This window comes from Sminthopsis crassicaudata, chromosome 1, assembly GCF_048593235.1.
Source record: "Sminthopsis crassicaudata isolate SCR6 chromosome 1, ASM4859323v1, whole genome shotgun sequence".
NCBI classification, from domain to species: domain Eukaryota; kingdom Metazoa; phylum Chordata; class Mammalia; order Dasyuromorphia; family Dasyuridae; genus Sminthopsis; species Sminthopsis crassicaudata.
The window spans coordinates 188,661,127-188,676,460 of NC_133617.1; the positions used below are offsets into that span (position 1 = coordinate 188,661,127).

Below are 15,334 nucleotides of genomic sequence, written 5' to 3' on the forward strand. Positions count from 1 at the left end.
TTCTCTAAAGAAGGGGAAAAAGGATAAGGTCACTGACTCATTTACCCATGATTTACCCATGAAAGCAAATTATTGAAAATATGTGGTTCAGAAATGTTTTCATTTTTAACATTACATGAAGTCAATCTTTTTTTTTTTTTTTTTTTTCATCTTTGTTCTAGGGTCAAATAATGGAAGAAAGCTTAGATTAGCTTAGATTCTAGGTGACTCAAAAGTAGACAGCAGTAGTGGTTCTTTTATACTTTTTAATTAAAAATACAAGATTGGTTTCTCATGAACTTAAAATTCTAATCTGCTTCATGTTTTATTAAATGACTAGAATTAAATGCATTATCCAATTTTCCAATATAATTATTTATGTTAAACTATTATCATTAGTAACACTTTACATTTTCCTCCTACACCATCATTATAGAGGAAATACAATGATTTGTAAATTCCATTTGTCTTTTATCATTACTTGTTATTAAGCAAAAATGAAAAAAAAAAGTGTTACTTTATTTGTCATTGGCATATACTTGTATTACCATTCTTCTTCTTATAGCCTATGTTAATTAACAAGTGGGCAAAATGAAGATGAAGAACAAGAAAAGCCTTAATCCCACAACCAAGAGAGTTCACAGCAATGGCAGAAGCAGGACCACAGCAGGGGACTAAGCTATCCATGTCCTCATTTCATTCAAATCAACCAATTAGGCTGAATGAAGAATAAAAAGGCCAATTCCAAAAGTTCTTTTACTTAAAAGGTTCTTGAAGGGGGGAAAAATGGACTTTTGAAAAATCTATGGGATAAATCTACAAAGAGAAATAATTATAGAGCAGCAAAGATCCAATCTCTTAGATGATATTCAACACACATTTCCAAAGAGTTCGAAACATTATCAAGTCTTTGCAAGGAATATGAGAAAAAACTGTACAATAAACTTAAAAATATGCATCTGAAAAAATATTCACAGTATTACATCAAAGCCACATAGAAGACCCCAATGATCACTAGGAAATCTACCACAGTCCAGTTTTTCTAACCCTATTAGGTCCAAACTGCGTGGAACAATGTTACAACCATCTGCTGCAGGTCTGAAAAATATTCTATCAAACCGTAGTTTACAAGTAGACTCTATTGCCAAATTAGTGTTGGCTTGTGTATCCCAAGTATAACGGCAATGCTCAGGTTTGCCCAAAAACTCCCAAACATCCAAAATTTTTTCTGGCAAGCCACCTGATTTAGAAACCTAAAAAAGAAAGGGAAACCTTTCATCAAATTTTATGTTGTTTAAAATAATCTGTTTACTTTGCTTAGATGCAACATTTACTATTAAAACAGTTAAACCATTAGTTTAATGAATCCATACAAAATACTTAGATGATTCAATAGGAAAATAACTTTGCTACATAATCAATCATAGGAAAAAGCACCAGAGCTAGGTTGAAAAAACTTAATTTTTGTGAAACTTTCTTCCATTTCCTTCATTACAGAGAAGGGATTCTTTGTTGTTTTTATTTTTTAATTTTTATTTTTAAGAGACTGGATCTCCCTATCTCAATCAGGCTGATGGATGTAGAAGCTGTGATCTAGAACACTTCTGATTTGGGGCTCAGAGCATCATCATATCATAACTCAATTGGTTTAGCAGCTCAGAACTCTCAAACTTAAGCAATCCACCAGACACAACTTCCCATAATAGTAGGGATTACAGGAGAGTACTACATAGGCTTCTTGACCTACAGTCCATGAACATGCTTTAAAATTTATTTTTTGATCATTTGTAATTCTAAGTATTCTGTTTTATGGTCTGGGAATGAAAAAGGCAAATCTTCAACTTTGTCTTAAATAAAAGTTCAACAAGTGATACCCTGTTTATGTTCTCCTTCAAGATTCTTGTAGTTTTCCTAAGATTTACTCTATTTAATTCTCTAGAATTTTAAAAGCAATTACTGGGTATATGTTCCATGCCTATTATATATGCCAGGTACTATGCTAGATAATAGGAATCCAAAGACAAGAAACAATCTTTGCCTTTTATTCTATAAAGAAGTCAACATACATGCTTCTAAATCAGGCCAAAATAAATCCAAGGTGATTTGATCCAAGGTTAATGAAGCTGAGATAATCGGAATAAATTTCATGAAGATGTAGAACTTGATCTGAACTTTGAAGAAAACTAGGACTAAGAAAGCCACAATTCATCTGAGCATCAATACCCAGAGCCTACTCTAATTAGAATACATAAGGAGAGATGGAGCACTTTGTTTACAAAGCACTTTCTTCAAGATTGTTTTGATTAATATTCCCATTATAGATAAGAAAATAAGTTTAGAGAAGTTAATTGACATGTGCAAAGGCCCAATCTAGTCTAGCTGTGGTCTGAATTTGAACCCAGGCCAAACCCAATGCTAAGTTCAGCACACATGGCAACAAGGACTGCCAGGAGTTACAGAAAATGTGTGGTCTGAAACAGTCTTAGATATTTGAGCTAAGACATAAGGTCACCGGGGACTGGAGGAGAAAATTATTTGTTTTACTTGAATAGGCCTCTGGGCACAGAATGGGAAATTTAATTTGCCTAGACTGCCCTTTTATAGCAGAGCACACAAGGTGTAAATATCCATACCATTTGGCTCAATTTCACTTTATGTAAACTACAGAGCAAGAAGTAAAAAGGAAAGCCAAATTTACCCCCACAATATTTATGGGGTCTTCATCCTATGACAAGCATGGCAGATAATAGGCAAAAAGCAAAACAATAACAAAAACAAAAAACACAGTTCTACTTTCTAGGAAGTTTAGATTTTAAAAACAAGCCTTTCTATTGAAGACACTTCTCACTTACACCATGCCTACTCAGATTCCTCTCAAACAGTTTTTAATGGATTAGTTATAATTTGGGGAAAACTAGAGAGAAACATCAACAGTTTCAGTTGTTTTAAGCCCCATTGTGAGCTAGAAGCCTCACCATTTTCCCAATGGAACATAAAATCTTCATCACATAAATTCAAGGGTCTGAGCCCTCAGGCTGCTTGGCAGCCATGACCAGCTTGACTGTACCTAATTTTCTTTCTCTTCCTCACTTTCACTATAGCAATTCTGTTTCAATCAGGGCAGGTTTTACCTTCTTTCCTAAACATATCCTGCTGGGCACTCCCTGCGGCTCTTAGCTTATACAGTTCCCTAAAAGCTAGGTAGCACAAGTCAAAAGATAAGTTCAAATACAGCTTCAGGCATTCACTGGCTGTCACGCTATCTGCTTCAGTTTCCTCATCTATAAAGTCGGGATGATAATAATGACATCTATCTCCCAAGGATGAGAATCAAATAAGATACTATTTGCAAAGTACTTAGCACAGTGCCAGGAATATAACAGGCACTTATTAATGCTTGTTTCCTCCTTCCCTTCTGATATGGAATAACCTTTCCCACTTCCTCATTCTCTGCTTATTCAGCTCTTACTCATTCTTTTAAGGCCCAGATGAAATATCACATCTCAAGTCATAAGACCATGGATTCAGAACTAGAAAGAACCTTAGTAGTCACTTAAGTCTGGCGCCCCAGAAGTTAAGTGGCCAAACATCCACTACTTGTTTAGAAAGGATTGGTAGCCCAGGCTTTCTGACACATCTAACATTCTATCCACAAGGACTCACTGACACACTCAAGTCCACACTGACTCTTCTCTATGCTCTGAACTCCTTTTGCAGTTACTGTCTGAATGAGCTCTTTAGATGTTTACTCATAAACTCTCAGACTATTACCTACTTCATATTTTGCTTCTATAACAAGATTATAAGATCTTTATGGTCAATGACTACGTCTTATACTTTCTTACACACCCCATTTTACTTATAAGAGCACTTGGCCCATAGCAAACAACTCAATAAATAATTACAGAATTAGGTGCATAAAACAGATGTGTCTAATAGAATGAGTCAAATTATCAAACTATTGTTGTAAAGAAGCAACAAAGGTGCTCTCAAGTAGAATGTAAGCTCTTTTAGGGCAAGGCCTGACTTGCTTTAGTTTTGTATGTGTATTTCCAATACTTAGCAGAATCCCTGGCCCACAAAAGAGGTTAAAGAAATACTTGCTGATTTGATTCACATAAGAAAAGTTTTCTAACAACTACTTCAAAGTAGAACAGACTTTCTTGAATATAAGTCCTTTATTGGAGCTCTTCAAGTCAAGTCTGGATGACCACTTGTCAAGTAGGCTGCAGAGCAGATTCTTTTTTCAGTTATAGGCTGAACTAGAAAACCACCAAGGTTCCTTACAAATCTGAAATTCTATGATCACATAAAAGAAAAAAGATAAACAAATCAACTAGTTTGCCACATGAAACACTGAAATGATACACTGTAACTCACTTCATGGTCCCTTAAATTTGTATCTCCTCCAAATATAACTGTAATTGACTCTGGAACCTCTTGCATTTTCTTTAGCACCATTTTTAGCTGATTCATCCGTTCCCGAGCATGGTTTCTGGTACTCTCAAAGTGTGAGCTCAAAAGGCAAAGTTCATTACCACATATAGTCACCTGCAACAGAACAGAATCCTTGAGTTAAATTACAGTCTGCCTACTTTAATATCCAATGTCAAATTTTAACCAAAGAAGAACTAAGGATTATTCAAAAGTTCACTAAATTGTCAAATCAGTATTACTATCAACAAATAAGAAATCTCATCAACAATGTTAAGAAGGTGAAAACATGGGGTATAAAAAGAGGACAATATTTATAATAGAATTGGGGTAGAGGGAGGTCTAGAAGCTACATCATAAAGAGTTGGGAAAGAGAAAAGTAGTAAGAAAGGGCAGTGAACAAACTTCTCAAGAAGTCCTGACTATGAAAGGGAGAAGAGATAAGAAATGAAATGGTAGGTAGTGCAATGAGTTCCACCCCTTAATCTTTTAAAGCTAAAATTGAAAAATTACAAAATGTAGGAACTATCTATTAACACACTTGACAAGAAGTCAGCTTTGCTTCCAATTATTGAATTCCATTGAAGAAAAAAGAAGCCACAACCTCTCAAGGTAATCCATTCTACGTTTAGACAGAGCTACTTATTAGGAAAGGTTCCCCAATATCAAGTCTAAATCTCTCAGTTCTATTCTCTGGAGGCAAGAAGAAAGTTCTTCTATGATACATGCGGCATTACCTCTTAAGTATTTGATCACATTGGATACCTTTTTCTGTCCATGCTTCTGAACCTACTGGCATCCCTCCTAAAATGTGGCAGCCAACATAAGCTCCAGTTAGGATCTGACCAGGACAGAGTACAGAAGAGCTCCTACCTCTCTTACTCTGGCACCATGAATTTTTTCACGTAGCCCAAGGTAATATTGACATTTTGGTACCATGTCATTCTCATACTGAGGCCAGAACACTTAAAACTTTCAATTCTTTTCTTGCATTTCAGATCCTACTCCATGAAAAATAGATTGCTACATTGCTGCTATACCTCCCATATACACTCTCTCTCTTTCCTTCCTCCCTCCTCCCTCCCCCTCCCTCCTTCCCTCTCCCTCTCTCTCTCTCTCTCCTCAGTCATTATTAACTGATTACTATTTGTGTTGTGTTAAACACTGAAGATACAGAGAAAGGCAAGATTGGAGGGAGGAAAGGGATATAAATGGAACAGAGACTATGTAAAAGGGAGAAAAGTATTAGGATTGGAAAAGGAGGAAGAAACAAGATTTTGATGTCAAGCATATTTTCTATTGATCCTAGAGATAAGAGGAAGCACTGAAGTTTACTGAGAAAAGGAGTAACATGGTCAGATGTTCACTAGAAAATCATTTTGGCAACTGAGTAGAAGATGGCAAGGGGCTTGAGGCAAGAGACTAATTAGAAGACTACTGCAAGAGTACATGTGGTGACGAGGGCCCATATCAAGGTGGTATCTGTATGAGGAAAAATAGACATATGATGGAGATGTAAAAGTAAAAGGACAATATTTGACAAGACTGGTTTTGTGGGATGAATATAAGAGTCAAAGATGATGCTGAAATTATGAACCAGGGAGACAAGAGAATGGTGTTGCCCTCAGTAACAGACTATCTGAGAAGAGCTTAGGAGAAAGAGTGGCAATATAACAAGTATGAAATATGTTTTGCTTAATTATACATATTTATACAAGCAATATGGTAGGAATGGAAGGGGGGAAAGTATTTTTTAATAAATGAAAGAAATTTCTTTTAAGAAAGATGTTGCATTATATTTTGGATATGTTAAAGTTTGAGATGTCTAAAGACATCTTGGGTTCAATTTTGAGTTGTCCAAAAGGCAGTAGATAATGCAGGACTGTAGTTCAGGAAAGAAGTGAGGATTTTGGATATATAACCTGAGAATCATGTGCACAGAGATGAACTCATGGGAACTTAATGAAATCATCAATTGAAACAATATAGAAGAAAAAGAGAAAAAGGTTCAGGCCTTGGGAAATACCCACAGTTAGTGGCCACATCACAGATGGAGATCAAGCAAAAAAGAGATTAACAAAGAAAACAAGTGAAAATATGTTGAGCTGAATTGCACATGTTTAACCTGTATTGGATTATCTACTGTCTGGGGGGAGAGCTAAGGAGAGAGAAAAATTAAGAAAACAAGGTTTTGCAAGGGTGAATGTTGAAAACAATCTTTGTATGTATCTTGAAAAATAAAAAGCTATTGGTAAAGAAAAAGAAAAAAAAAAACAAAAACAAGGAGACCCAAGAAAGATCGATATTATGAAAACTTAAAAAGAAGAAACAGGTAGATGGCACAGTGTATAGAAAGCTAGGCCTGGAGACTGAAAGACCTGAATTCAAATCTGGCCTCAGACAATGACTAGCTCAGTGAGCCTGGACAAATCACTTAACTCTGTTTGCCTTGGTTTCCTCATCTGTAAAATAAGCTAGAGAAGAAAAAGGCAAACCATCCAGTACCTGTCTGTGTCAAGAAAAACCTTAATGGTGGGCCCCAAAGAGTCCAAGGTGACTAAAAAGACTGAACAATAACATCCAGGAGAAAAGGGTGACTAGCAGTACCAAAGATAGCAGATAAATGAAGAAAGATAGTTGTTTTTTTTCTTTCTTTCTTTTTTTTGGCTGAGGCAATTAGGTTTAAGTGACTTGCCCAGGATCACGTACCTAGGAAGTGTTAAGTGTCTGAGACCAGATTTGAACTCAGGTCCTCCTGATTTCATGGCTGGTGCTTTATCCACTGTACCACCTAAGTGCTTGAGGATAACTGTCAAGTCATTCTTCAGTGGGATCAGCAGAGTCTTCTTAGAAAAGATACTCTATAGTTTACCATTTCCTTCTCTAGCTCATTTTATGGATGGAGAACTAAGGCAAACAGGCTTAAATGGCCTGCTCAGAGTCACACAGCCAATTTCTTTTTTGCTTATTAAATCTAATAATAAACATTGATATGACTGCTGTGTAATGAGAGGTGCTATTTGAGGTCCAAATAGGAAAAGTCTTTACTTCCTAAAGAAAATGTCATTTGAATTAGCTTCATCTGATGCCTCTAGGAAAGCCACAAAAGCCAAGCTTGCCAATATCTATCCCCCTCTACTGCCATCTTCCTCAGATATTTTCTTCTCCAAATGCTGTTTGGTTAACTGAAGGTAATTACCATTTGATGTCAAAGTATCAAATTATTTCAGGAAGCAAATATAGATTTAAACTAAATTCATCTATCTCAGGAGAGATATGCAAGTTTATTTTGATGTAGCAATCATCTAAACTGGTTGCAAAGTTCAGGAATATTGAAAGGAATCTATTTTAAAGTGAAAAAGCAAACTTTTATCAAAACACAAAACTATGAAATTACAAAAACAAAGGTAATATTTTACAAGTTCACTTACATACACACACAAAAGATTTCTCATCATTTGGGTAGTTGGAAAAGGTGCAATTTCATGGCTTATTAACTTCACTCTTGACTTCTTCAACATTACTACAGTGAAATAGCCATCTTCATTACCTTAAAATATTTTTTAAAAAAAGAAAATTCCATTCTATGAATAAGTTATTTAGAGCAGTATTGTCAAATTCAAATAGAAATGGGAGTCACTAATATACATAGAACCACATAATGGCTTAGTTTTAAAACATAATGTATTATGTATAATGAATATCTTATTATCTTTTTAATGGTAGGGTGGATAGGAGGGGGAAAATTTTGATCTGAAAATAAAAATTTTAAGCTAAAAAAGTTTCTGCTTTGTTGTATCATAATTTATTTTATTAAATATTTCTCAATTGGGGCAGCTAAGTGGTGCAGTAGATAGAGCACCAGTCCTGAAGTCAGGAGGACCTGAGTTCAAATCTGACCTCAGTCACTTAATACTTCCTAGCTGTGTGACCCTGGGCAAGTCACTTAACCCCAATTGCCTCAGCAAAATAAATAAATAAATAAATAGTGTTTCTCAATTACATTTTAATCTGCTTCAGCTGCATATGGGAGCATTTGTGTTTGAAATCTGTAATCTAGAAAATAACTAAAGGATAGAATTAAGGACTACAAAAGACTTCAAAAGTACTTTTTTGAATCCAACATATCTTCATCTTTATATTTTAATCACCTATTACATAAAGAACAGCTATAAATGCTTACATAGATTCTTTCAAGAAAAGCACTGCCTGTTAGTGCAATTATTATCTATTTTCAAAGATAAAATCAATTCAAAAATGAAGTTGTTTTGACTTCATGGCTCCCAGAAACTAGTCATTTACCAAAAGAATTTGCCATTGCTGACCCATTTTAAGAACTACATAATACTCACCTTCTCCCCAGTTACTATATAGCTAACATCAATGATTAAAATATTTCAACTAAGAAAAGAGACAATTTTCTAAATAAAAGGGATAAAACATCTTTTTAAAGAGGTAGATATTTTGAAAATCACCCTCTTAACAGGCAAACTAAATTACTAGAAAGGTGTTACCTGAAATAATTGTGTAACTGGTTGCTCTTTTCTTTAAGTAACTGTAGTATGGTGGAATCACCTCTTGAAGAAATACCACATCAGGAGTGTACCTAATTTTAAAAATGAATGTTGTAAGACTAATAACAAATATAACATTTCACTGGAACAAACTCAAGGAAACAAACTAGAACTTACTGCTCTATAGCTGAGAGAAACACAAGCTGTCACTTTACCAGAGTTACCAAAATGAAGACAATTTTGTTAACAATTTACTATGAAATTTACTGGCTACTAAAGGGTACTCATGGACAGAAATTACAGCACCAACTACTCATTTTTCTAATACTGGAAAAATAAAATATATGGTGTATATTTATTAACACCATACGTGAAAGCTTAAAATCAAAGTTACCAACAGAAAATCAATTCTTCCTTTCCTTCCATCTAATTTAAATATTCCAACTTAAATAAAATGCAATTTAAAAGTAGTTCTCTTCCAAATATTTTATCTTTTTACCATCTAATGTGTATTCTCAAAAATAATCCTGCAATTACTTCTGTTGAAATTGATAGACTTATGAACACTCCAATAATATATTCAATAAACAAGTGACATAAATGATCATTGCCATGTTACATATAGCTAAAGATGTTAACTTCAAAAATGTGTCTAAATGTAACCCTCTTTAATATAAGTCTTTCCATGGGAAATTTTGCATCCCAAGCTGTGATATTTTGATATTGACTTATGAGAACATTTGATATATTTTGCGAAAATTTTCTCATAAGCATTATATTCCTTCAAGTATACTTTGTACATTAAAAAAAATTAAGTATTTGAGTATTATCTATAAATACAAGAAGAGAGGCATTTTAGTGGAAAGAATTTGGGAATTAGCTTTCAGTTCTGGCTCTTCTATTAACTTAACTCTGTGACCGAAGACATTTACATACTTAATCTCCCTAAGAGATTTCAATTTTTATCTGAAAATGGGGATAATTATACATGTCTGACATATCTCACAGCTATGAGAAAACAGATGTGAAAATACTTCAAAATATTAGGTTGTTAAGCAAATGTATAGGATTACTATAATTGGAAATAAATAATACTTACAAAGCTAAATATTCACACACTCCTCTAGCCCTATCTTGCAAATTGTGTATATCCAATCCATCAATATTCCATGTAATTAAAGAAAACGTACTGTCATCTTCTTTCTGGCCACAATTCTCTATATTGACACAGGTACTGTTGCCATTATTTGTTGGTTCATTTGTCAGGTCAACACTAGCAAGAATAGAAAGAAAAATAATTTTATAAATGATGGATAACTTAAGAAATTTAGGAATTGTTTTTAAAGATTTTATTGCTTTCATTTTGCAGAAGAACATAGCAAAGTACAAAAGACTTAAGCAATTGTCTGAAAATGTACAATATATTCTGATGACTGAAGAAATAGTGAAGAATCTAAACTATGTTCTCTAAATCTGTGGTAGGCTAGTGAAGTCTATAGACCTTTTTAGTCTATTTTTAAAATTTATAATTGAAAGAAATGCTAAATTTAAATTAGAAGAAAAAATAAATATTTTTTTCCCCATCCATGTCTATGAGACTCTTCAGGGATCTATGAACCACAGATTAAGAATGTCTTCTCTACATATTTGACCATTTATGCTAAGTAGGCTGTTATCTGAACATCTTTCGGAGGTATGTTTAAATGCCATTAAATTCTGAAGTTTTTGTTGCAGCCCAAACTTCCTTTCTTGTCCTTCAAGCTTATTATCAACTATTTTCATTTTTCTTCATCATGTTTCCTGAAGAAAATGAGACAGGTAGCTCAATGTGTATTATTAAACGAATGTTTGTCATCTGTTAGAAAAAACAATAAGGAATAAACTATCTTGGATCCACTAGAATTTTTCGGTCACTTTCACAAATTAACAAATAATTATTATTGTTCATGCCTTTCAAAGATTAACTTAGGGAAAATTCATTAGCTTTGCTTGTATAATTGACTTAAAAGGTTAAAGACCAGCAGGATGAATTCAGAAAAGCCTGGAGATATGAACTGATGCTAAGTGAAAGGAGCAGAACCAAGAGATCATTGTACATGGCAACAAAAAGATTATACAATGATCAATTCTGATGGACGTGGCTCTTTTCAACAATGACATGATTCAGACCAGTTCCAATGATCTTGTGATGAAAAGAGCTATCCACACCCACAGAGAGGACTGTGGGAAATTAGTGTGGTTCACAACATAGCATTTTCACTCCTTTTGCTATTGTTTTGTTTTTTTCATTTTTTTTTCCCCGCTTGATTTTTCTTGTGCAACAAGATAATTGTATAAATATGTATGTATATATTGGATTTAACATATATTTTGACCATGTTTAATGGATATTGGATTACTTGCCATCTAGGGGAGAGGGTGGGGGAAAAAACAAATTTGGAACACAAGGTTTTGCAAGAGTTAAAGCTGAAAAATTATCCATGCATATGTTTTGAAAATTAAAAGCTTTAATTAAAAAAGAAGAAATTATATTTTAAAAAAGGTTAAAGAGTAATGAGCATATAAAACTATGCATACTCTTTGACCCAGTAGTGCCACTACTGAGTTGTAACCCAAGAAAATCATATAAGAGATAAAAGGACCTATATGTACAAAAATGTTTGTAGGAGCTCTTTTTGTAGTAACAAAGAACTGGAAAATGCCCATCAATTGGAGAATGGCCGAAGTTGTGGTATATGAAGAAAATGGAATATTATTGTTCTATAACAAATGATTTTAGAAAGGCCTGGAAAGATTTATATGAACTGATGCTGAATGAAACAATCAGAACCAGGAATACACTGTACACAGTAACAGCAAGAAAGTATAATGATCAACTATGAAAGATTTGGTTCTTCTCAGTGGTTCAGTGATTAAACAGACTTTGAACAAAAAATGCCATCTACATCACAAAAAAGGACTGTACTGTAAATCACAAAAAGACTGACTGTAAATCAAAACAAGCTATGTTCACTTCTTTTTTCTGTTTTGTTTTTCTCTCCCATGGTTTTCCCCTTTTGTTCTAATTTTTCTCTCCCAACATGATTCATAAAGCAATGTGTATTAAAATAAATAAATTAAAAAAATAAATACCTAAAGACAAAATAAAATAAAGATCAGTGAGCATTCATGAAATAGTTGATTAAAAAAGTAATGTAAATAAATACTGAACAACTCTGTGTGTGTGTGTGTGTGTGTGTTCATTATACTTTGGGAGGTTTTTTGTTTGTTTTTAAATTTTTTTTTTGATTATAGCTTTTTATTTACAAAACATGCATGGGTAATTTTTCAACATTGACCCTTGCAAAACCTTCTGTTCTAAATTTTTCCCTTCTTCCCCTTACCCTCTCTTCCCTAGATAGCAGGTAGTCCAATACATGTTAAATATGTCAAAATATATGATGTTAACTCTATTTTCAAAGAAATTTTTCCAGTGTCCTATATATTCCTACCAGTTACCTAGTCAAAGTTTTTTGCTTTTTTGTGTTTTTTTCCCCTGGCTTTGTAGCAGACAATGTCCTGGACATGGCATCAAGAAATCCTCAGTTTTAATTCAACCTCAGACATTTATTAGTTATGTATTCCAGGTCAAAGTAACAGTCCCTGATTTCAGTTTCTTTTTCTGTAAATTGGGAATGAACATAGCACCTACCTCAAAGAACTGTAGTGAGGATCAAATGAGATCACTTAATCTAAACCACAGTGCAAACTTTAAAGCACTACTGAAAGTGATTGTTATTCCTTCTGAAGCCTTAGTACTTTCAACATGTTTCTTATCCTTAAAGAGAAATCAATCAACAAGAATTTATTAAGCTTTCACAAACATGCTGGATAGGTATGCTGAAGGTGAGGGTTGGAAATACAAAGAAAGGGAGGGAAAAATAGGAAAAAAAATTGCCTTCAATAAATTCTAAAAGGAAGACATTCTAAAGGAGACACCAAGCAAAAATATTGTACATATAACACATATATCTTTATATATAGAGCTACATACATATATGCATGTAAATACATATATATACATAAGTATAAATGAAAGGTACTGAAAGAAGGTATTATTAGGGGCTAGGGAAAAGAGTGAACCTTGAGAACTCTCTGTCAGAAAATGGGATATGAAGCCTTGAAGGAAAAAAGAAAGTCAGAAGGTGACAAGAAAGAAGAGCATTCCAGGCTTGATAGTCAGCCAATGAAAAGGAACACAGTGCAGAAATGAAATATTGTGAGGAACAGTAAAAGATCAATGTCACTGAATCTTAAGAATATGAAGAGGAGAGTAAAGTCTGAGAAGACAGAAAAGGTAGGGAGCATACATGTCGTGAATGGCAAGCAGAAAGAGAACAGCTTGTGAAAAGCTTTAAAGGCCAGGCAGAGGATTGTCTATCTGACTTAGAGGTAACCATACCCCCCGGAATTTATTGAGTAAGGAGGTGACATAGTCAGATTTGTGCTTTAAGAAGATCCTTTGGGCAGAGCATCAAACTCAAAATATACCCTAATTGGAGTCTTATGAGCAGTTGCACAGACAACTTCATATGAAGTGTCACTCGCCATCATTCTTCTCTCCATCATATTAAACTGATGGTTATTATTACAACATGAGGGGCAGCTAGGTGGCGCAGTGGAAAGAGCACCAGCCTAGAGTTCAGAAGGACCCCGAGTTCAAATCTGATCTCACTTAACACTTCCTAGCTGTGTGACCCTGGGCAAGTCACTTAACCCCCCCAGCCACAGGGGAAAAAAAAAATTATTACAACATGACGGAGGGGAATATGGACTGAGGTTTGGAGAGAGACTTGAGGAAAAGTAATCAAACAGAAGGCAACTACAATGGTCCAGGAATGAAGGGATGAGAGTGAAATAGGATGTGTAAACCTTGGAAATGATCTAGTTCCAGGGTAGTTGTGTGAGTGTAATGGAGTCATATGCTACAAGAGACTTTGTGAAGATAGGAATAATAAGATTTGGCAACAGAATGGGTATAAACAGTCAATTATCAAGAAGTGAATCTGGAGGAAGGAAGCTGCACCTACATTCAAATTCCACTCTCTCACTTACAGATAAATGTATATCCTCCCAAGTTGACCAAGTTGTTTTTTTAAACTCTAGAGTTCAAGTTTCTCATTAGTAAAAATAAAGAGAATGGAGTAGATTGGGGTTCTACACACCCTTCCTAGATCAAGAACCCCTTTGGAAGCTTAGGCAAACCTATAAATCCCCCCCCTTAATGTTTCGTTTACCTACTTAATTGAAGAAAAAGCTAAATTTGTTAGTTTAGTTAAAAAAAAAAAAAAAAAAGGTAATTTTTCCCCTATTCAAGTTCCCTGGACCTCCGAAATTTAACTGACTTGGCCACCGAAGAGAGTGCTCCCCTCGCCCCACTTAAGAATCCCTGCTTTCCCAAGCTCCTTCCAAATCAAAATTCAAGCCTGCCGGCTACCAGCTCTCTCTCTCGGATCGGTTCTGATCCTGGAGCCTAACTTGCTGTGAGGAGATTACGGATACACACGCATATATGTCTGTGTGCATACACACGTTGTTGCTCGGTAGTTTATGACCCGAGGGGAGTTTTCTGGGCAAAACCCACGGGGGCCATTAGCGTTAGCACATTAGCGCAGAGGTGTAATGACAGTCACACGGAGCGTTTCAGAGTGGATTTGAATACAGTTCTTCTGGACTCCGGGCGCAACACTGTATCCACGGACATAACACACAGACACATTTATGTACGTGTATAGGCGAGTATGCACATACACAAGCGATGCACTATGCACCTAATCCCGCCAGTTCACAGTCACTGCAGGGAGCAGGGCTGATTTTCGTTCACTCTTTCAGCATCTCCAGCCCTCCATCAGAGCCAGAACAGGACTTTCTAGGGTAAATGCTGGGACACAGCTGGGGCCCCTCATTTCTTTCCCGGGGTTTCCCCCTCCCCCACGCCCCACCCACTCACCAGAGCCCCGCGGCGGGGGCAGGCGTTCTCGGCCTAGCGTCCGGCGCCCCCTCGTCCCCAGCCGATTCGAAGTAGGAGTTGAGCGCCCTCTGAAAAGCAAAGGCACAGGGATGGAGCGGGCCCCGCGCAGCCGCGCCCGGTCGGGGCCCCAGAGGGGGAGCGGGGGCTTACTTCCATCTGCCAGTCGTTCTCCGCCAGGTAGCACTGGGCCAAGCCGCAGTCGCGGCCCGTAATCGCCGCAAACTCGGCGCACTGCCGCTGGCGCTCCAGGACCACGCGCTGCTCCAGATCCGCCGGCGTCTCCATAGAGCCGTCCGCCTCCATAGCGCAGACTCCCAGTAACCCCAGGCCCAGCTGGGACGCGGGCTTCCAGACCGAGGCTCCACTTCCTCCTCCTCCCCTTCACGCAGGCGCGCTG

At 36.0% G+C, this 15,334-nt stretch overlaps 1 protein-coding gene across 1 annotated transcript; it reads right to left on the reverse strand.

Annotated features, from left to right (window-relative positions):
- Nucleotides 1-234: 234 nt before the first annotated feature.
- On the reverse strand, nt 235-15,328 carry TDP2 (tyrosyl-DNA phosphodiesterase 2). Its single transcript, XM_074272809.1, has 7 exons — nt 15,088-15,328; nt 14,917-15,005; nt 10,027-10,200; nt 8,928-9,019; nt 7,845-7,963; nt 4,360-4,530; nt 235-1,232 (listed from the first exon to the last, which is right to left on the reverse strand). Exons 1-7 carry the CDS (start codon nt 15,238-15,240, stop codon nt 951-953), a joined length of 1,080 nt encoding a protein of 359 aa, XP_074128910.1. The 5' UTR covers nt 15,241-15,328; the 3' UTR covers nt 235-950.
- Between the last annotated feature and the right edge of the window lie 6 nt (nt 15,329-15,334).